The sequence below is a fragment of the Mus caroli genome, chromosome 7 (assembly GCF_900094665.2).
Source record: "Mus caroli chromosome 7, CAROLI_EIJ_v1.1, whole genome shotgun sequence".
NCBI classification, from domain to species: domain Eukaryota; kingdom Metazoa; phylum Chordata; class Mammalia; order Rodentia; family Muridae; genus Mus; species Mus caroli.
In genome coordinates, this window is record NC_034576.1 from 109,969,663 (window position 1) to 109,992,628 (window position 22,966).

The 22,966-nt window shown below is 46.4% G+C and overlaps 2 protein-coding genes across 2 annotated transcripts in view; one reads left to right on the plus strand and one right to left on the minus strand.

Moving 5' to 3' along the window:
- Positions 1 to 14,868, plus strand: part of Ppfibp2 (PPFIA binding protein 2) — a 148,692-nt gene extending 133,824 nt beyond the window's left edge. The window contains 10 exon segments of the mRNA XM_029479474.1: positions 3,665 to 3,815; positions 4,064 to 4,175; positions 4,389 to 4,477; positions 4,973 to 5,095; positions 6,298 to 6,423; positions 7,527 to 7,715; positions 8,798 to 8,974; positions 10,995 to 11,060; positions 12,153 to 12,184; positions 12,186 to 14,868. Of these exon segments, the coding sequence (XP_029335334.1) occupies positions 3,665 to 3,815; positions 4,064 to 4,175; positions 4,389 to 4,477; positions 4,973 to 5,095; positions 6,298 to 6,423; positions 7,527 to 7,715; positions 8,798 to 8,974; positions 10,995 to 11,060; positions 12,153 to 12,184; positions 12,186 to 12,222 (1,102 nt within the window). The 3' untranslated portion in view covers positions 12,223 to 14,868.
- On the minus strand, positions 14,851 to 22,644 carry LOC110298730 (NADH-cytochrome b5 reductase 2). Its single transcript, XM_029479475.1, has 9 exons — positions 22,578 to 22,644; positions 22,093 to 22,219; positions 21,817 to 21,889; positions 19,558 to 19,664; positions 18,713 to 18,842; positions 18,081 to 18,164; positions 17,189 to 17,274; positions 15,809 to 15,908; positions 14,851 to 15,025 (listed from the first exon to the last, which is right to left on the minus strand). The coding sequence occupies exons 2-9, from the start codon at positions 22,168 to 22,170 to the stop codon at positions 14,853 to 14,855; spliced, it is 831 nt and encodes a 276-aa protein (XP_029335335.1). The 5' UTR covers positions 22,171 to 22,219; positions 22,578 to 22,644; the 3' UTR covers positions 14,851 to 14,852.
- Between the last annotated feature and the right edge of the window lie 322 nt (positions 22,645 to 22,966).

Below are 22,966 nucleotides of genomic sequence, written 5' to 3' on the forward strand. Positions count from 1 at the left end.
TTCCAGAGTGGTTGTACCAGCTTGCAATTCCACCAGAAATGGAGGAGTGTTCCTCTTTCTCCACATCCTCACCAGCATCTGCTGTCACCTGAATTTTTGATCTTAGCCAATCTGACTGGTGTGAGGTGGAATCTCAGGGTTGTTTTGATATGTATTTCCCTGATGATTAAGGATGTTAAACATTTTTTCAGGTGCTTCTCAGCCATTCAGTATTCCCCAGTTGAGAATTCTTTGTTTAGCTCTGTACCTTATTTTTTTAATAAGGTTGTTTGGTTTTCTGGAGTCCAACTTCTTGAGTTCTTTGTATATATTGGATATTAGCCCTCTATTGGATTTAGGATTAGTAAAGATCTTTTCCCAATCTGTTTGTTGCCTTTTTGTCTTTTTGACAGTGTCCTTTGTTTTACAGAAGCTTTGCAATTTTATGAGGCCCCATTTGTTAATTCTTGATTTTACAGTATAAGCCATTGCTGTTCTATTCAGGAATTTTCCCCCTATGCCCATATGTTCGAGGCTCTTCCCCACTTTCTCCTCTATAAGTTTCAGTGTCTATGGTTTTAGGTGGAGGTTCTTGATCCACTTAGACTTGAGCATTGTACAAGGAGATAGGAATGGATCAATTCACCTTCTTCTACATGATAACTGCCAGTTGAGCCAGCACCATTTGTTGAAACTGCTGTCTTTTTTCCACTGGATGTTTTAGGTCCTTTGTCAAAGATCAAGTGACCACAGGTGTGTGGGTTCATTTCTGGGCTTTCAATTCTATTTCATTGATCTACCTGTCTGTCACTCTACCAGTACCATGCAGTTTTTAATCACAATTGCTCTGTAGTACAGCTTGAGGCTCTGCAAGTGCCTGACAAATACAGAAGTGAATGTTCACAGCCATCTATTGGACGGAGCACAGGTTCCCCAATGAAGGAGCTAGAGAAAGTACCCAAGGAGCTGTAGGGGTTTGCAACTCCATAGGATGAACAACAATATGAACTAACCAGTATTTCTAGAGCTCCCTGGGACTAAACCACTAACCAAAGAAAACACATGGTGGGACTCATGACTCTAGCTGCATATGTAGCAGAGGTTGGCCTAGTCGGTCATCAGTGGAAGGAAAGGCACTTGGTCCTGTGAAGGTTCTAAGCCCCAGTATAGGGGAATGCCAGGGCCAGGAAACAGGAGTGGGTGGGTTGGTGAGCAGGGGGATGGAGGGAAGGGATAGGGGGATTTTTGCAGGGGAAACTAGGGAAAGGGGATAATATTTGAAATGTAAATAAAATATCTAATAAAAAATAAAATAAGAAAAGAAAAAAAAAAAAGAGGTGGATTAGCCACCACACCGGAGAACCTGATCTGTAGTGTCGTCACTCATATGTTACTTAATAGAAATTTTCTGAAATGGCACCAATGATTCTGAGAACACATATGACAGTGCCAGTAGTAAATTTTGGAGCTGATGCTGTTTTATTAGTCTTATAATAAAAAATGAGGCCTGGCAATGTAGCTCTGCTGTAGAGTACTTGCTCAGCATGCATAAAGCCCTGAGGTCCATCCCCAACACTGACAAAGTGACTGTGGTGGTACACATCTGTAAGCCCAGCATGCCTGAGTTGAAGAGGCAGAAGGTTCAGAAGTTCAAGGTCACCCTTAGCTACCTATTGAGTCTGAAGCTGCTTTAGGCCCTGTCTCAAAAATAAACTAAAAATACATAAGTATTATCATTCACTCTAGAAACTAGACTTAGTAAAGTTCTTTTCTCATAGAAAGTATTACAGAGCTATGGTCAGAGCACAGACCTAAAATGTGAGGGCAAAAACTGCTACAGAGCTATATCTAGGAGCTGAGATTAAAAAACAAAAACAAAAAAAAACCAAAAAAAAAACCTTTGAATTTTGTGCAGGGGTTTCATGTTAAATTGGTAATTTTTACAGTGTTTTATCATTCCAAATATTTTCCAATTCTATATTGAAATTTTATATTTTCTATACAGAGGGTGCGCCAACTTGTATAAATTCTAGTCTTATAAAACCCAAGTCTGCACCTTTTAGAGCCCTGCTGAAACTCATACTCTAGGCGAGGAGTATTCAGTAACTCTCCCAGTATTATGCTGGCTTCTTTCTGGATCAGATTTCCCTGTTTAGCCAGGTAGTCAGTGAGTTCTTAAAAAATCATTTCTGCATGTTAAGAGTTCAGCTGTTTGGGGTGCAGAAGGCCGAGGATTTCTGGCTAGACAATGTAGGTAGTCTACAGTGGTTACACAAACTGTACCGAATCTGCATGGTCTTTTCCCTTGTCACTCCCTAACAATAAAATGTAACATCCACATGTGCTGTTTCTGTTGTGTTAGGTGTGGTAAGTAATCTGGGAGTGTTTGGGAGGATGTGTGTAGGTTCTACGTAAACACTAGATTTTATAGCTGCGACTGGAACGTCCTCCTGGAATCCATCCTCCATGAGTACCAGGGGTACTTTGCTAGAGGGGAATATCTCTGACTAGCTTGTCACTTAAAACTGAATATAAAGTTGTTTTGTCCACCTTCCCCCCCCCCACCCCCCATGACTCGGGAATTTCAAATGTACCATTACATTCACACTTCAAATGAAAAATTTATGTCCTTAAGAATGGATGGCTTTTCATACCTGGTGTCCTGCCTAGGAACATGACCTAGCTCTTCATTTATTCATGTCTTCTTTTGTATGTGCTCAGTTGAGTGCTGCAGCTACATCAAGTCACCCTTGGTGCACTTCCACCTGCCCTCGTACATGGCCAGAGAATGCCTGTGTGCCTTGCTAAGGCAGCTCCTAGACAGGTTATAATTATAGTTGGTTTGGTAGGGATGTTTTTTTTATTGTTTTAATAAAAACCACTGATCTGCATGTGTAGAAGATTGACATTTGCATGTAATGTTCATTCCATATGTATAAACATATGCATTTGTTTACTTATGTATACATTCATTCTCCCTCTTCCAGTAATTTCCATTCTTGTACGGTTTCTAGGTAGGAGTTCATGTCATCTGAAAATAATTGGATTCTTTATTTCTACTTTTAAAAAGCTGTACTATTTTATCTATCCATACTTGGGTAGATCATTCTACCAGGCTTAATAATAATAAGCACTGATAGTGTCTCACTCACACACACACACACACACACACACACACACACACACGGCATGGACATACACCTTTCTGCTGATTACAATGGAAGTGCCCCTAGTATTTCATTAATAAATAAAGTATTTGTTATAAATTAGAAGAGCTTTGGCTGCTATCTTTCCTCTTTTTCTATTAGAGAATGGACTGTCTTCCTGTTAGAGAATGGACTGACTATCTTTTCCTAGTTTCCCAAGCATTTCCCAAAGATTGCTGAGTCTTATGGCCAAAATGGCTTGATAATCGGTGTTCATACTGTGTTTCTAGACCTATGTGCACTAAATAGTCCCCTGAGGATCATGGAGGCTGCCCTATGCTCAGAAAAGCTGCAGCTGAAACATAAAACCTGCTATTAAGGTTGCTTTAGAGCCTCACAGACATCAGTGGGTTGTACTACAATGCCATTCACCTTGTTGGTTCTTTTAAAAGAATATATATTTTTTTTTAACTGAGACTTTGTGCTATGCAAAGTCCTGGGTACCTTATAACAGAAGTATGCTCTTCCTTTGTTTCCAGTGATGCCAATGCCCCCTTTGCCCAGTGGAGCACAGAACGTGTATGTACATGGATGGAGGATTTCGGCCTGGGTCAGTATGTGATCTTTGCCAGACAGTGGGTGACATCTGGACATACACTATTGACAGCTACCCCTCAGGACATGGAAAAGGTAAGGGCTGAGTATGAGGAGCAGATGCCCCTGTTTTTCTCCCAGAACAGAGCTTGGGGACTAGTGTATGGGTAGGTGGTGGCCTCCGTCTATCCCGTGAGAGATATTCTCCCATGGAGAATGCACAGGGAAGTCTGATTGCCTTTTGCTGCAGGCTAACATCCCAGTGCTCTGTGCATCTACCCCAGGCTCTACCACCACCCTCAAGAGCATCTCTATCCTGACATGGCATCCTCTTTTGCTTTCAGGAGCTAGGGATTAAACACCCCCTCCATAGGAAGAAGCTGGTTTTAGCAGTGAAAGCTATCAACACCAAGCAAGAAGAAAAGTCTGCGCTACTGGACCACATTTGGGTGACACGTAAGGAGAGGCATAAATATTTATTGTTCTGAAGGGCAAAAGAATTTCCTATTGAATGTGTGCCTCAAAGGCAGCAGCTTACTTGTGAAAGACAGATGGATTCCTAGTGCTTTGGGGGAAGGAAATCAAAAGCCTCAAAATGACCATTTTTGCCTTTCCCTCTTGGTACCCATATCATTTTTCTTATGAATGCTAATGCATCTGTTTTTGTAGGGTGGCTTGATGATATTGGCTTACCCCAATACAAAGACCAGTTTCATGAATCAAGAGTTGATGGGCGAATGCTGCAATACCTAACTGTGGTAAGGATTTTTTTCCTTAGTATTTTCCAGAGAGCACTCAGCCCAGGTTTCCCCATACTCATCATTTTAAATGTGATCTCCTCCTTTCTTTGCAGTTTTTTTTTTGTAAAGATTCATTTATTCATGTATTTTATGTATATGAGTGCTCTGTCTTCCTGCACACCAGAAGAAATTAGATCCAATTACAGATGGTTGGGAGCCCCCATGTGGTTGCTGGGATTAAATTCAGAACCACTAGAAGAGCAGCTAATTGCTCTTAACCACTGAGCCATCTCTCCAATCGCACCTTTCCTTATATTGTTAAGGCTCTGAAATAGTACTGTTATCACCCAAGGCACATCAGGTGCCAACGTACAAACCATGGTGGTAAACAAAACTGACTGTGAGAACCTTTCTGAGATGTGGAAGGCACGTCTCTGTTTGGTCAGGAAAGAACAGCTGAGGTCTTTTGTTACCTTAGAAACTGACTTGTCAGCCAGAACATTTCTTTTCCAGAATGATCTACTCTTCTTAAAAGTCACCAGCCAACTACATCATCTCAGCATCAAATGTGCTATTCACGTGCTACATGTCAACAAGTTCAACCCCAACTGCCTGCACAGGAGGCCTGCTGATGAGGTGGGGGAGTGTTCTAGCTGTCCAGATGGCCCTGAGTCAGGATACCTGGGATAGCATGAGAAAATGTGGATGCTTTCATCACAAAATAGATCATGATACTTAAGATTATGGTACCTGTAACTCTGTTGCTTCTGATGGTGGTTTTCTAAGTCATCATAATGATCTAAGGATTTGATGCAGCATAAAAGAGAAAGGGAAAGAAAGTATGGAAACATGGGTGTCAAAGTAGGCAGAGGAGGCAGGGTCCAGGGGTGAGAGGGGACAAGAGTTCCAAAAGACTGGACAGCTCAGAGTGGGTTACTCTTCTTGCTGGTATAAAATTAACTAGCCTTCAGCCTAGATGACATAGGACCTTACTAGAGGGGAACTAGTGTAGACAAATGCAAGGGACCACATGGCTGATATACATAATACCATTCTATAAACTTTAGGACTTCCTGGTATGCCCCAAACTGAGAGCCTATGGATCATGTCCAACCTCCTTTGTTGCGGAGAACTGGTCTACCTCTGGTTCTTTAACGGTTTTAAATACATGCCTTTGCCATCTAGTCTTCATTTCCTTGCTATTCAACAAATATATCTTGCATGTTTCCTGTGTGAGTGCTGAACATTTTGAAGCCTACAAGGCTGTGTGAAAGTATATAGACATTACTATATTTTTTATAAATATTTACTTTTTATTTGTGTGTATATTTGTCACACATGTATGAGTGCCTGCAGCGGTCCGAAAAGTTCATCAGATCTCTTGGGTCTGGTTGTGAGCTACGTGGCATGGGTGCTAGGAACTGAACCTGGGTCCTCTAGCATGGCAGTGAGCATTATACTGCTGAGCCATCTTCAAAATGTCTTAGTGTGGGTTCCCTTAAACATTTGCCCATGCCAAAGAGTATTTTTACCTAGAAAACACCTGGCTCATAAATGAATCTTTAAATAAATTCTGTTGGATTATTGAATAAAAACCTGTATGTCTATTGGCCATGCCAAAATTTAGGATGGTAAATTCAGATAGTTACGCATAGATGTTTCAGCAGAATTCAGTAAGATACTGATTTTTCAGGACTGGGCATACTCTTAGGTAAGTGGCCCATATAGCTTTGGTAGTAAGGCCTGAGAGTCTGTTGTTCTGGTGGAGCAACTGAGGCAAGACTCCTCAGAGATGCTGATTCCACAGAGACTAACGTTTTGACTCTCCCCCATCACAGAGTAACCTTTCCCCTTCCGAAGTTGTGCAGTGGTCCAACCACAGGGTAATGGAGTGGCTGCGATCCGTGGACCTGGCAGAGTATGCACCCAACCTTCGAGGGAGTGGCGTCCATGGCGGCCTCATTGTGAGTGACTCTCTGGGCTAGCTCACATGCCTTAGCCCAGACTGGGGTATTCCCAAAACACCTTTCTCTCCTAGTATTGTTCGTGTTGCTATAATTTAAAAAACAAAACCAAACCAAACCAAACCAAAAACACTGAAAAAACCTAAACATAAGGGAGAAGAAAGGGTTTTAGCTCAGTTACAGGCTTCAGTCCATTGCTACAGGATAGTCAGGGCAGGAGCTTGAGGTGGCTGCTCTCATGACATCTGCAGTTGAGAGGAGATGATGAATTCATGCATACTGCTCAGTTCTTCTTAACTCTTACACCATCCAAAAGCCATCCCATGAAGTGGTGCCAGCCATATTTTAGGACAGCCTACCTCAGTTAACCCTATTAAGAAAAGTCCCTCACACTAATGCCTGCAGGCCACCCTCATCTAGGCAGCACAGCCCCTCCCTGAGCCTCTTCCCAGATGATTCTACTGGACTTGATGATCAAAGCTAAGTCTCATACTTTGTAAGGGCCAGGCATTCTAGTGGGAAAAAAATGAGGTGCTTCATTTGACCCATTTTACAGAACTGGAAATTTCTGAGGTCTCTGGCTGAGCATTCCTGTGCCTTAGAGAAAGAGCTTGGGTGACTTCTGTGAGATTTCCTCAGCTGCAGTCCAGAGGATTCCAGTCAGCTGGCTGCTTGCATGAGATCAACTCTGAACAAGGCAGTTCCACCTGTTCCCAGAGGAACACGGGGGCTGGGGAAGTGGGAGAGGTCAGCAAAGGCAATTTCCTGATTGCTATGATATGATCTTTATCACCACTTAGCTCTGTCAAGTGTCAAAGCCAGAAGGGAAGTGTGGAGGTGGTGGCCTAGGATGCCACCAGAGAAGACTCTGGTTCTCTGGTAGCCTGTGAACACGAGGTCAACAAACATGCTAGGTCAACAAACAAAGCTAAGCCATATGCTGGGGAGACGGCTTAGGTAGGACATAGAACACAGGCTCTGTTCTGGTGGCACCCAATACCCAGAGGAACAAGTTTTTACCTCTCCCTCACCCGCTGCCCCTGCCGCTCCCCAGTGCCCTCTACAGTAACCACTGGCTAGGTTTGTCTGTGTTTTCTTCTTAGATCCTGGAGCCTCGCTTTACTGGGGACACCCTGGCTATGCTTCTTAACATCCCCCCACAGAAGACGCTCCTCAGGCGCCATCTGACCACCAAGTTCAACGCCCTGATTGGTCCTGAGGCTGAACAGGAAAAGCGAGACAAAATGGCCTCACCTGCTTACACACCTCTGACCACCACCGCCAAAGTTCGGGTGAGTTGTCAGAGTCCGTGCGTGGGTCCCAGCAGCCTGTCTTCTGGTCTTTATGCTAAACATCTGTTAGTTCAGTGCCTGGGCCAAACCAAGAAGTGCAGCTCTACATGAGGGCCATGCTTGGCTTATGCTCCTGAGGCCTGTTCATCTTTATTAGATCCATTCCCTACTTGGCCTAAGCCCAGGAAAACAGCCCAGGTGTCTGTACACTGTAAACGTGCACAGGAAGTAGCTCTTCTTGGGAAGCTGTTCTCTATTCCAGCTCTGCCAAGCAGATGGGATCTGGGTTCCTTCAGTCAGGCCCATCTGTGCGCCATAATGCCTTGGGGTCTTGGTCACAGCCATCTTGCTAGCACTAAGAGTGCTCTCATAGCAACGTATCCTGCTTGTGTTCTGTGATAGAGAACACATGCCGGATAAGCTGCACACAGCTGACCCTAGCATCATCCAAGCACCTCTCATTCTCTGGCCTCTCTGAATCCTACAAAGTCTAGCCCAAGCCACACCATCCTCAGTCTGAATCTATCCTCAGGCCACAGGTAACCTCCAGGAGCTAAGCTGAACTCTCCCCAAGCAATCATTGGGTCCAGCTATACCCCCTGCTTACATCCCCTTTCCTAAGGATGCAGGACAGGTTCTATGTCTTGGGGAGTCCAGCAGAGCAGCATGAGTGAAGCTCAGGCAAAGAAGAAGGCCAGCTCAGGTCCTTCCAGGGTCTGGATATCCTTATGGCTCTGGGCACCCCTCACTTATGTGCCAACAGCTGTGGTGAGACAGGCCCCCTATGCTTGACTTCAAGAGCAGACAGTAGCATTCCAGGGCACCCCTCAGTCTACCTTAGGAAATAGGACGTTTCTTGGGGGTGGGGGGGAGTGGGGCTGAGTTTTAGGCACAGCCTCAGAGGAACAGCTCTGTGTTCAAGGTTATTCATCTGCCGGCCTTGCTTCAGCATAGAACTGGGAGTCCTGCTTCCCACACCACTTTGATTTCTTTCCTCCTGAGCTAGCTCCCAAATACACTGTAAGTCACATCTGCACACTGACCCTGGACTCCTTCTCATCATCTTGCATTTGCTGTTTCAGCCTAAGAAACTTGGATTTTCACATTTTGGAAACATGAGAAAAAAGAAGTTTGATGAATCTACAGATTACATTTGCCCCATGGAGCCTGGAGATTCTGTCAGTGACAGCCACAGGGTCTACGGAGTCTACCGGGGCCTCAGTCCCCTTGATAACCATGAACTAGATGGTTTGGACCAGGTGGGACAGATAAGCTGACGCCCCTGTTATCTGCCTTCTCTGTGCACGGAGAGCTCACAGTAACACTGTGTGTCACCACATAACTGCACTTCACCCTCGTCCTTTTGCATGATCTACAGAAAACAATTGTGTCTTTGGGCTGGTCTCACTACACACCTTAAGGATGGTCAGGATATGCAGTTATACAGCCACAAACGGGACAGACTTTGGGGAACTATAGCCAAATGTGGACTCTGGGAAAATACCTGGAAACATTTGTAGATGTTTAGTAATTCATAGTATCCATGTTTCAGCTCGAAACACATGAGCAGAGGGCAGGCCCTGGGCAATCGCAAAAGGTTCAGTTCTCAGACACTGCCCCTATTCTTCAGTCGAGGGAAGAATTCAAGTGCCTTAGGCTTGTGAGCCACAAAGTCATGGCTGAGATCAAAGTGCCAACAGCGGATGTTTAGACCATAGTGACAATGTAATTTGATTGTACCTTACTATAGAGTGGCCACTTGTTTCTGATAATAAAAACAGTATTTATGTAGAAAGTGTGAAACATTTTTAATTTTGTTGGGGACTGGAGGGAGGGTGATATCCACTTGTCTGCTTAAGGGCCTATAATCTAGGATTCAGTCAAGGAGATGGAACATCTGTCAGAGGATGCCGGTGGCCCTATTGCCCTTGGGCCTCATCTCCCTCTGTGAAGCATAGAAGCAGCCAGGGTGTCACGCACACCCTGGCTAGAGGTTACATCTGTCACACAGACCCTATTTAGTTTTCCATTTCAGCAGCATGAGCCTTAGAGTGAAGGGTGGGGCAATGAACAGGCAGCCTTTCTGGCAAGCCTCTGCTTTTCACATCTTGCCCACTTCTGTTTCCTGGAAGAGTAGAAACAGAGCTGGTCTCTTGCTTTAGACACAGACTAGCTGGTAATGGTCTCACCAGATGGCCTGTGTCTGGCCAGACACTGACCAGGAAGAGATGTGTACTCTGCCAGTCCGAGCTTCTGCTCAGGAAATTCCAGCTTGGGACTGGCCAACATTTGACTCCTGGGTCCAGCGGGCTTCAATAACAGCAGTGCTTTATCCATCTGGTATGGAGGGCAGGAGTGATGGCCCCATTATGACATTCTGATTTGACCTCAGATTCAGGTGATGTTTAGCATTTTGGTTCTTAATACATACAGAAGGCTCAGCCATGGTCTGTTACTTAAGACTGCTACCTCCTCTGAAGTCCAGCTAGTAAGAGAAGTGGGCACAAGCTTGCCAGGTTGGGCAACACTAGTGTTTAGTTCTGGTACCCAGTGGTCAATGCTATTGTAGAGTAGGTCAGGCCAGGTTTTGTGTCCTGTTAGTTATGTCCCAGTGAGGGGCCGCATGCACCTGTTTTCAGTCCTTGCATGGGCTTGTATTGCTGCTGAATCTGTGTGGCCTCACGCGACTCTCAATCCCTTAGTGGATCAGCTTTTTCCTCCTACAAGAGGTTGCCCTTGGTGCCTCCATGTCTGCAGCTTCCAGACAAGGAAGACGGAGTAGGCCAGCAGTACCCGAGGAGGAGGGGAGAAGGCAGGCAGGAGGAGGAGACTCCTGTGCCACGAAGAGACTGCAGCCTCCTGAAGATGCCCTCTTACACCACAGCAATGCTATCTGGGCTCCTGTGCCTGGAAATCACCCTCCTGTCCAGTAACCCGGAGGCTTTCACCTCTGTTGCACACTGCTTCTGGAAATAGATGGACCACTGGACACGTGCAAGAGACTGCTGGACAGGCTCTGTCTATGGCCTGCATCTCTACACCGAGTGCTAGTTGCCGAGTGTGGCTTTTGGCAGAGTGTGCGTGCATGCAGTGCAGGAACGGAAACTGCATGGGTCTTACCAGCTGACACTTCTCAGGGCCTAAAACACACCGTGTCCACCCTCCAGGGAAAAATGGCCTGGAGGGGATGCACCTGGGTAGAGGGGGCTTTGCATGCCACTGTCTCTGTAAAGCATGGACTTCACCCGTGTGCTGACTAGGCTGCTGCCCGTTTTACAGATGGCACCTTCTGAAGGCACTGTGACACAGATAGGGCTCCTCTCCCAAGACATCCACCGCCTCACGGTAGGATTCCAACTCCCCTCCTGGTGGCATGGTTAGTAAAGCCCCATGAGCTTGGTGTGGGGCATTGTGGTGTTCATGGCCACAGGAGAGGTAATGATGCTGCTTGATAGTGGATCAGAACCTGAGCCAGCCCTGAGGCACACTGCAGGGCATTGCAGGCTCACAGGCCTTCTGCAGAGTTGAGCCTTTCCTGGTCTCAGCTGGTAATGATATGATGGTACCCAAGTAGTTCTGGGTCACCCATGCAGCCAGACCAAGCTCAGATTCACTTCTGACCAGTGAATCCTGTGCTGCCTTCTTGGCACAGAAGAACATACATTCCTATGGCTCCTCTGATATCATAGATATACCCTGCAAGTTAGGGGAGCCTGCCGTGTCCAAGAATACAAATCATGCCCTTTCCCTGGGGTGGCAGCTTGGTCCCAAGTGAAGACGTTTTGGGGAAGGTAGGAGTGACTCAGGTCCTTATTTGCCTTTTAGTAGCTCTAGGAGCTCAGGTGTGTTGTTGTCCCTCTGAGACTGGCGTTTGTTACTTTCAGATATCCAATACTATTTAGCCCTAATAAAGCAGGGCCAATGATAGCCCTCTTGTAAATCACATGGGAAAACCAGCAGTAGCAAGAAATGGCTACCCACAGTTAGAAAACTGTCTAAAGGCAAAGTAGAAGAGTTCCTTATATCAGTGCCACACAGACTTTGTCTTTTGGCTCACACAGGGAAATTTCTCTGTACAATCTTGGCCCGGGATCTCTAACAAATGTTTGGTGGTCTTGAAATAGTAAGTCTACCTCTAAGGTGAAAGGCTTAGTTTTATATGTTCCTATGTATGGGTGGTGGTGGTAGGGACTGAACCTAAAAAACCGTGCAAGAAAGGCAAGCACTTGCGTATACCAGGCTTTGCCCTCAGCCCATTTTTATCTTAACATTACTGTCTGTCCAACACTTAGTGCGCAGGCTCCTTGGGATACCATAGCTTTGTAGGTCAGTGATGCTGGATATGGGCCACTCCTGGGGTCTGTTTCTTGTGAAAATGCCGTAGAGTAGCCTTGGCCTATGGATTGTTAAACTGCCCCTTTGGCTGTGTTCTTACAGACTCTACTGAGCCAGGACCAACTCCTGAATGACCCGCCTGGCTGTCCCTGATGCTGATGACTGCAGATGACATTCTTCATGGCTGAGAGCCTAGAGAGGCACACGTGGAGCCCCAATGTTCGCCTTAATGGGGAGTTGGCACAGAGCCACCGAGAGATGGGGCTTATGGGCCCCTTTGGATGTAGGCGCTGACCAGAGCAAAAGCAGAGGGGTGGGACAGGTATCCGGTCGTGTCCCCGCGTTTCCCTGTGTCGTCAGCGCTTGCTTTCCACTGCAACTTTTCTACCTTTTATACTTTTATATGCCAACTGCAGATGATCCTGCAGAGGTGAAGGTGGTGTGGTAAATGCAGAACAAAGACAATGAGCTGTTAGTTCATGAAAGCCTGTGATTGGAGGTGGGGAAAGGTTGTATAAGCCGTTCTGTGTGTCATGCAGTGGCTGAGTGAAATGATTTGGGGGGAGGGGTAGTGGACCCTCTGGGGCAGCTTCATAGAAGTATGCATGTCCACTTCCAGAAGCCTGGGCCTCTGAATCAGGACTCTTCTCTTGATTCCCCAACAGCTTTCATCTACCCTCATTCCAAGACACATTTCCCCCTCAGCTGCCTCAAATACAGTGTCTGGTCAAACACCGCCCCCTGGTGGACAGTCTCCAAACTCAAACTTCATTGTTTTTTCCTGTTGTGTCTCATACAAGCCAGTTCCCTCCCAGGCCATGACTATTCTAGTTCCAGCCTTGCTGTCTGATCGCTGTCCCTGGTTTTCTACTTGGTCCCTCACTTTCCTAGACGATCCCTGCCAACCATTCTCCACTTCTGTCACCTAGTCACATTTCTGCTTTGAATTCCTTAGTCGCAGATGGACATGCCATCTTGCCACCTTTGTGCCACCTTTCCACCATCATGCTTACCTTTGTGAGTCCACCGATGTGTCTTTGCTTCACTTCCTTTATTCTTTCTTTTGGTTCCAAATCAACTCTGCCCTTCAGCATTGTGTGCCTCTGAGATGTTCACAGTTCACTTTAAGGTTATATGCACATGTATACCTGATACACAAACCAGCTGAGCTGCTGTAGTCTGTGTGGCCTAAGTGAGTTCCAAGTGTATTGCTTGTAATCAAGTTGCCAGTCACCACTATCCTTGGTCTTCCCTGCAGATGTCATTGGCACCTCTTCTAGCTAGGAAAGCCAAAAGCATCTCCAGGCTTTGTCCAGTGACAAGTGAAATCACCAGAAGGTCTACAGAATGAAAGATCCAATGATGTGGAATGAGTCCAGTGGTGAAAGGCTTTGCAGCTGACCCTAGTGGCACATGCTCGTAATCCTAGTTATTATTAGTTGGAAAGCTGAGGTAGAAGGGTTGTGGGGTTCACAGATGACTTGAGCTACAGAGTGAGTTCAAGGCTAAGCGGGGCAGTGTAGCAGCGAGTGAGCCGTTGTGTCTTTCCCTGAGGGGGTCATTATGATAGAATACACTGAGTACAATTGGGTGAATGAACGAGGGAGTGTCCCTCCCGGGCCTGTTTGAGATGGTGTTTGGCCCCCTGTGGGTGAGATTCAAGGATATAGCAGAGCTCCAGGGAACCCCATTCCTCTCTTCTTTTTCTTGTACCCCCCACCCTCCCGCATGCACACACACACACACGTGCACATTAAGTAGCAAATCCTGCAGCAAGTGCTAACACTGCAGCTACTTTGCCAGTTCTTCCGAAAGGATATAAAATTAAACAGATGCAGGTTTAAAGACAACTCTGCCACCCACTGTCTGAATGGCTGGAGAAATGCATGACTAACGCTGTCTGTTTCCTCCTGTGCGACTTAGAGAACAAAAGCTCCGTAGAACCTCTGGCCCATTAGGAAGATTATAAGGAATGGAGTTGGGGTGAGCTTTAACCCCTGCAGTAGCAGAGCACCAGTATGTTATTCTCACTTTGACCTGCAGGTGGCACTAGTGGTCCCTGTATCATCTGGTTTGAATGATGGGATTTGAAGCACAGCTTCTGGGAAATGGGAAATGAAGAAACGTAACCATGCCAACTTTGACACAGTGCCAAGGTGGAGGATACTAAAATATAAATATCCACAATATTGCCATCTGCTGTACAAAATGCAGAGAGTCAGAAAGGGGTTCCTGGAGCCTACCTACTGTGGATTTAGTGCCCTGACATACAGCTTTTTTTAAAAAAGTGTCTCACAAGGCAAGGAAGACCACACAAGGCCTTTGCCCTCTTGTGAGTTTGGCCTTCAAAGCAGAGAAATGTAAAGAAGGTTCGTAAGTGGTTAGGTTGATAGAGACCTGTTCGGATCCTGCTGGAATGCTATCCCGTAACCGTCGCTATATTGCCAGTTCTGGTCACACCCCTACTCCTTTTCACCCTCACCTCACATCAGCAAGTCCTGGGTTGCCCAGTGTATTTTCTACATATCCACACATTGTAAGCTAAATGCAAAGCAGTCCAGTTTATTCCGCTAAGCCATGGAGAAAGTCATGGAGAAAGTGGCTTCCTTCCCAGCCTCCAAACCTGGAAGCTCCAAAATCACTTTTGTCTTCAGCCCATGAACACTTCTTAGGCCCACAACCAAAAGAACATCATGCCCAAGGGTGCATGGAGAGACACCTTGCAAATACCTGACTTGAACAGGGTGAAGCCAAACTCACTCTAAAACAGAGAGAGGGACCCGCTAAGTAGTGTGGGAGGTGTTAGTAGGTAAAAATCATGTCCTTGGTATAGCCGAGCTGCTCCAGGCTGGGGTGAGCTGCCGCCTGGATCAGAGGTGGTGGGCCACACACCAGGATGAGTGTGTCCTCCCCAGGAGGAGGGAGGTGCTCCTTGATCATGTCAGCGCTAACAAAGCCTGAGCTATACTTCCAGTCTGAAATAAAGCAGAAAGGGAAGAAGCATGGTTCTGCGTTTGTCCCTGATGCTGGAGACCAGGCTGCCCTACAAACGCTTGGAAGTCTGCACTGCTGATTGTCAATAGTTGACTCAAGAAGCAGACATGTGGCTTCCCTGACGTCCATAGCATTTTTGCCAAATTCTAGGCTCAAGCCTTGGATTTGGAGACTCGGGATGCTGTCTCTCTGCTCTAAGCATTGAGTAGAAAGTGGGGCTGTTAGGGGGAGGTGAGGAGGTCACACTGGTGGACAGCTTATAGGTATAGGCAGTGTAGATCAGGGAGGCAGGAGATGTGTAATGCATGATGCAAGGTGCATGGTAGTTCCTGGGATGCTGGGTGAGGCTGCAGGAGCTGGCTGAAGCTCAGCATCTGAAGTCTGGTGTCCAGAAGAGGTTGGAGGTGAGAAGTAGCCATGAGCAGGTACAAGAGGTTAAGGGGCCAGTGGTCATATTAGGTGCAATGTGCTGACTGCAGAGTACATGCTCAATTAGCCTGGTGGCTCAGAGTCTATACTCAGTGCAGTGTGTGGCGTGTGGAAGAGGTATTTAGTGCCTGCCCTTGACTCCCATTAAAAACTGCTGCTCCCAATATCCTCCCACTCAGATTCTTGTATGCCCTATACAGACCAAGAGCCCCCCCAGGCATAATCTCCTATGGAGTAAACCTTAAAGACAAAACAGACAAAAGCTAGAGACTAGTCTATAGGTGTGTCCAAGGGTGGAGCTGGCCCAGAATAAAGGAGAGCAACATGGGTCATACCACTGGGAGGCCTGTCCAGGGTATACCACAGGTTGAACTGTTTGTGATGAGTCGTGGCGGCTTCTTCTAGCTCCTTTCTCAGCAAGATATCCTCTTCTGTCTAGAAAAGAAGGAACATTATAAAGGCCCCTCTAGAAACAGCCAGTATGCCTCCCTAGATTGAACGCATGGGTCTGCACATTCACAACTGAACTGCCGTTGTCCAAGATCAAGAGCTTGCCAGACTCCAGGGGCAGACAAGCTCCTGCTACTCCCTGTCTGAGTGACTAAAGAGCTGGAGGGGCTGAGGGGTGGGGTGGGGTACCAACAGCAAGGCTGCCCTCTGGCTGAAGGACTGGCTGCACAGACCGCCGACTGCATGCAAAAGTCCCCACTCAATTCCCTGCATCTAGGGTCAGGCCTAACAGGCCAAAGGACTCAAGCTTAGTGCAGGTTGGTCTTCTCTGAGGAGCCAGGGGAAGGTGGGGCTAGTGATGTGTGGAAGAGGAAGGTGGTCTACATTTGCTTCTGGGAAAAGTGGACCAAGGCTCCAAGAGAGTGCCCAGGCTTGGGTCATCAACTCCCCCATGGCTCTTGTCCAGTAATTCTACTTCTGGCTTTGTTTCAGAAAATAAAAGTTAACAATTACTCATAATTACTTGTTTATGACCAAAATCTGGAAAGAACCTGAATGAATATTTAGTAAAACATAACTTTGGTGTGAATATTTAAACTTAGCAAGAGGAAAATGCCTATGTTGATACTACTAAGTGAAGAAAACTGTGCGTGTATGAGGATGTATCATGTATAGATTACATAATACATATAGGGAAAAAGACAAATGGATGCATGTATATTCTTCTGAACTTAGAATGTCCAGCAGGAACACCCATTATTTAATACTCAGAATAACACAGACGGGCTGGTGAGATGGCTCAGTGGGTAAGAGCACCCGACTGCTCTTCCGAAGGTCCGGAGTTCAAATCCCAGCAACCACATGGTGGCTCACAACCATCCATAACGAGATCTGACTCCCTCTTCTGGAGTGTCTGAAGACAGCTACAGTGTACTTACATATAATAAATAAATAAATAAATAAATAAATAAAAATTTTTAAAAAAAAAAAAGAATAACACAGACTGGGAATTGAGGAGAAAGTTCAGTGTATGGAGTAGGACTGTAGGGAAGATAGGAGTTAAGCAGAAACAAACAGGTTAGGCCTGGCTTTAGCTTCTTCAGCTACCAGCAGCAGACTTGCTGAGCCTACTAAGCCTCCCACAGCCGCAGGCAGCCAAGCAGCATGCCCTCAGGCAATGGGGGAGGAATGAATTCATACAGAGGCTGGACTGGGAACATTCCATGCTACTGCAGCAGACTCTGGGCTGACTCTGCAGAACTGACCTGGTTAGCAAAGAGGAGGGACATCCTGGTCTCATCGCTGGTGTCCTTGGTGATGTGGCAAATCAGCTGTAGCATGGGCGTAATGCCTGCAAAACAGTGGGCAGGCCAGTTTGCTCCCATTTCCAGTGCCCCAGTTTCTGGCCTTTAGTGGATTAACATGTTCACCGGTTCTCTTTCTACCATTTCCCCTTCTGTCCCCCAAACCCAAAGTGGGGAAGAATACCCTAGATTTTGGTGTTCCTTTCTAATGCAACAGAAGGTCAAAGGCCCCTTTTCCTTTTTGAGACAGGGTTTCAAGTATCCCAGGGTGGCCTTGACTCATTATGTAGCCAAGGAATGCCCTTGAACTTTTGATCATGTTAAGTACTGGAGTTACAATGTGTCTCCATGCCTGGTTTTATATGATACTGTGGATTGAACCCAGGGCCTCCTGTGCTAGGCAAACACTCTACCAACTGAGCCACATGCTCAGCCCTTCTTTTAAATGTTCCTGTGACAAAAGGAAAAAAACATTCTGTGAGCTAGTTAAAAAAAAAAAAAAAAGGATGATTCTGAGCCTGGGTGTTCAGGTAGCACACACACACACACACAGAGGCCAGAGCCAGTGAACATTAAAACTGTCTGTGATGGTTCCTAATCCTGTATGTCTCCTAAGAGTTCATTCTCGAAGGATTTGGAAAGTCAGGCTGGAACTGGATCTTCCACTATTTTGGAGCCAGTGAGCAAAGCCTGCCTGGCCTGGTCACACAGCCCTGACTTGAGAGGGAGCAGAGGAATGGGGTTAGATTCAGTGTCTGACTCCACATTCCCACTACCACAGCTGGGAAGGAATCTCATAGGGTCAAAGAACTCCTAAGTTAGAAAGGTCTTTGAGAAACCCTGAAAATCTTACCTGTGCCTCCAGCAATCATCCCCAGGTGATGAACCAGCTTTTTTTCAGGCTCACTTGTTTTGTTTGCTTTGATTAAAAGGGTTCCTAGAAATATAAAGATGATTTTGACTTCTGCAGCCCTTGTCTGGCAGTCTACAAAAGATGTCTGAGTCTTAGGAGGCAGGTCCAGCTAAGGGAGAGGTTGTAGCGTCCCAAACCATTCTGACACAGTAGCTTCATAGGCCACCTCTGGTATGCCAGTGTACAGAGTGGAAATCAAGGCTGGGCATCCCAGGGACTAGCTGGGCCTCTTCTTAGGCAAGCTGAAATGACCTGGGAGCCTCTTAGAGCCCCCTCCATTGCAATGGTGGATGAGTGAGTAAATGGAGAATCTGGGTGAATGATTAGTGTACATTCCTCCCATTGTACTCATCAGCAGGCACCGTTCATATATCTGTGCAGAGACAGTGATGAGCGTATGCATGTGTGAAATAAGTTTGAGCAGTGACAGAAGTCACTCTAAGTGCATTTGTGGGAATGAAAGTCTGAAGACTGGAAGTACAAGCCCGTGTGCCCTAGGGCTGAGGAAGACCACAGAATGACCACAGGAGGAATCTCCAAGCTGTGAGACCCCACTGAGCAGCACCTGGTACCTGGCTCATTGTAGAACAGGCGCCCTGTTGGCCCCCGAAAAAGGATGGTATCCCCAATTTTCATGTTCTCCAAGTACTGAGTCATCTTCCCTCCTTCAGGATACTTGGGGTGCACATTTTTGAAGTAGATCTGAAAAGCAGTTATGGGTCCTTTACACTTCTGTGCCTTTGGCTGTAGTTACACACAAGTGGAAAGCGCACTTGGAATCGGACATCATGCAAGTGAATACTTTCACACTCACTGTGAACAATTTAACAATTTATTTCTGTTTCCACAATAAAATATCCCGTAAAAAAACAGTTTAAGGGAGAAAGGGTTTATTTTAGCTTATAATTCCAGGTTAAAGTCTATCTTTGCAGGAAAGTCTAGGCAGGAACTTGAAGCAGCTTACCACATCACATCCAACAGGGAGAAATGAATGTATGCATGCATGCATGCCTGGCAGTGCTCAGCTCATTCTCTGCACTTTAACAGTCCAGTGTCCTCTGCCTAGGGGATGGTGCTACCCACAATGGGCTGGATCTTTCTACATCAATTAATACAATCAAGACAATCCACCACACACATTTCCTCAAGCCAACCTAATATATATATACACAGTCCCTCGTTGAGACTCTTCTCAGGTGATTTCTACATAGTGTGAAGTTGACAGATTAACCACAGCAATCCTTTGAGACACTACAGGATAAAGTGTAGCATAGCTGATAAATGAGATTATTGAAAAGCACTGTACAGGCCATAAGTATCCCCCCCCACCCCCAGAGAAAAAAACACCGCTCTCCACTCTACTACGATTAGGATACCTGGGAGTTCTAGACAGCTGGGTAAGATGGGCATTATTTACCTTTATAATTAAGTCCACAAAGCCTTGATCATCGTCACTGGAGACAGGTGTGTAAGCCCTGATCACCAATTCATTGTTAATTTGTGCCAAGAGATGGACATAGTTACCTACAAAAATGTATCAAATGTTAAACCTGAGGATAGTAAGTAGAACTCAGGAATCATCCAAAGATTCACTTTGATAACACTTACCCAGCCAAGATCACACTATAATTCTTAGAGTAAGACTGATTTAAAGGTGGGGTTGGACACTAAAAATATCAGGAAGGAGCCAGGTGTAGTGGCACATACCTGCAATTCTAGCACTTGGACCTTAGAGACTGACTTGAGTTCAAAGCTAATCTGAGCTATAAATTGCAGTTCTGCCTGGTCTAAGAGTGGGATCTGGTCTCAAAAAAAATCAGATTTTTTTTTTCTGTTTAAAGAAAACTATTGTCTTCATAAAGGTTTTTCTTCCTGACCTGGAGTCTGGGAGGGAGTCACCAGTACCCCATCTGTGTTCCAGGATAGAACAGGGCTTAGCCTCATGAATGCTGTGGGGTCCCAGGACCTGGATAGTCCTATTTCAAATAAAGTAGCAATGTGTGCAATCTAGCCATTGGCTCTACTGAGAGGCACCAGGGACATTTATGCTATGTCTTTGCCTGTCCAGAGTAGAATTCTATAGACTTGGGGGGAGGGCAAAGACATGAGTTTAGACTATAGCCTGATGGCAGATACTGGGTCAGATTGAAGTACAGACTTCAGGGACCAAGACAATTAGTATTGAGGGGAGGAACTGCATCAAGGAATGCTAAAAGCTAGAAGCAAAAGAAGGTTCAGGACAGGTTCAGATGAAGTAGAAATTAAGTATGCTTGAGAAATTAGAAATACAGGTAGAAATAGAAACACACAGAGAGAGACAGAGATGAAGAGGGGGCAAAAAGGAAGAGGGGATTGGGATGGATGCTTGAGGGCACAGAGGCTAGTTCATAATGCTAAGCAGTGTATGCTTGGGACATAGGGACTAGCTGATAATGTTAAGCAGTGTAAATCTGGGTCTTGGTGGAGTCCCTTGAGGCTAAGGGGCAAATTTATAGAAATAGCCTGATTGGGCACCAGGGTCACTTGAGAACACAGGCCTGAAGCACCAGCTTCCTTCTGAGAGCTCACCTGAAACTGGGGACCTACAAAGTCAGTCACTGAATCCCCACACAGAATGAAGCTGTGTTCTGGGTCCCAGGGTCCAACCTCCTCCCATCATTGTGTTAGTGGAGCTGTGAGGCGTCCAGTTTTCCTATCAAGACTCTTAGAGGGCACTACATTGCCCTGTCCCTCTGACCACACAGCTTCCACTGGGGCTGAAGAGAAAGCAGGTCAGAGAAGTCTCTACAAATTCTATTTCTCAAGTGGCTTGTGCTTTCATGCTGCCTCCCAACAGGGTGATGACAGACGGGCTAAGCAGAGGAATGGAACGCCCAGTGACAGAGGAGTGAGGAACAGCAAGCAGGCTCGGGATCCCGGCAGGACTCCTCAGAATATAATCTCATCACTTGGCAGAGTTGAAGTCAGAGCTTTCTTTGAAAGTAGGTCATTAGTAAGGCTGTCCTCTAGGAGACAAGGGGCAGGGCTTCTCAATCCCACCTTTGTTCCTTAGATTTTTCATCTTATGAGCTGTCTAGAGATGTTACTGATGAAACTAGAAGTGGGACAATTCAAGAGGTTAGCTGGGATTGGTTTCCACAGTGAGTCCCTCCTCAAGTGGGTCTCAGGACCCCTCAGATAATCCATCCAGTTAGGGCATTTGCATTGCTAGTGATTCCCATGTATATTGGGCCTTGACTACAAGGGAACATCTGTTCTTGTCATCCCTGAACAACACAACAAAGTTTCTGAATTTTCACATCCATTATTCATTTTACCCTCACTATACCTGAAGTAGGCAGAAAGGTCTGGGAAATACTATTTTATAGATGGAAGAAGGTCAGAGATGGTGAGGGACTGGCCTTAAATTGCATGGACAGGAGCCTTTAACGAGATCTTAAACTTCCTGACTCTAAGCGTACGTCTTATCAGTGTTCCTCAAGCTATATTCTATTGTGACAGTCCAAGTGGGGTAATGGGGACACTGTCCTCAAGTCCAGCTGCCTATTCCCTCTATTCACATGGTCCAGGGTTATATCAGGGTACCCTCCATATCCCACAAGAATGGGAATCCATTGCTAATAGGAGCCAAGTACTCAAACACTCAGACTTAGAGATGTCACCAAGCACTGCTCACCGACAGGAAGCCCCAGGACATGGTCTGGTGAGGGCAGCCCAAAGCGGAACCTTCTGGTGTTGTGACTGATGTGCTGGTTAGAAAAAGAAGAAGAAGAAAGAGGTAGGCAGGTTCTGTTGACTCTCTAGGAGTTTTGCTTTGTGGTCCAGATCTTTAGAAAGGTGCTCCATTTGGTCCCGAGGTGACTGATCACCTCACATCCCCAACTAGCATTCTCCCCCCACCCCCTACCCTCCTCTTTCACCTAACCGGAGGGAGGTTTAGGTGACCCACTACCTCCTTCTCAATCAAGGGCAGCGGGTACTTGGCTTCAGGATCCTGTAAGGTGATAAGATCTTTCTTCTTGACACTCATTTTCGTCAGGGCTATGAGAATCACGGTGGCCCCGGTGACAGATTTGGTCCTGGCAGATACAGTGTGAAGATAGACCTCAGATTTCACCCATGTTGGGCTAGGCAGCTCTAAGCCTGGCTGATTTTATGTCTTACAGGACTAGCAGAGAGAAAGGTATTAATACAGAAGGCTCTCTCTGGGACCAGAGTGCAGAGGTTAGCTGCAGGTCCAAGAAGACCCCTGGACCAGGCTTGCCACCTATCCCAGAGTGCTAGTGTCTCCAGGCCCTCATTGACCATCTGCCTCCATCCTGGCTTCAGCCAAAGGTGCAATGGCTGGGGAGGAGTGATCACATTCGTTTAACAAGCCACCGGGGAATGACTGTGGGATCCTTACCAGCTAACAGCAAGGCTGGGGACAGAGCTCACCTCTCTAGAGACTTGCCACACTCACTTCGGATTCCGCTGGAGCAGTGGAGCAGTGAGTGGCTTGGGGACTCACTAGCACCTTCCTATGACAACGCAAGTAACTGAGGCAAACATATACTTGTAAGAGGCGTGGCCAACCTCCCTATAATAGCCCTCAACTCCACCCAGCTCCTCCCTCACTAGGCCAGTTTGTTCTCATCCCAACCTGTTGCAGAAAAGTCTGCAGCTTAGCCCTGAGGCCCACTATCCCAACCAGCTGGGAAACCGCTCATGAATTCTGCCCAGGCCTCCACCTGCTGCTGTTCTGTTCGCCTAGCCCTAGGTTCCTTCCTGCCCCGCGCTTTCCCGGCAGAACTCACCTGGAGCGAGATGCCCGACTTGTCCTCGAG

Excerpts from the sequence above, each read along its gene's own strand:
- LOC110298730 (XM_029479475.1), bottom strand. The coding sequence starts at position 22,170 with ATGAGTGTCAAGAAGAAAGATCTTATCACCTTACAGGATCCTGAAGCC. Across the intron at positions 18,165-18,712 it reads CCTGTTCTACAATGAGCCAG|GAACCCTTTTAATCAAAGCA; the intron begins GTACCAGGTGCT and ends TTATATTTCTAG. Across the intron at positions 17,275-18,080 it reads GATGATTGCTGGAGGCACAG|GCATTACGCCCATGCTACAG; the intron begins GTAAGATTTTCA and ends ACTGTTTTGCAG.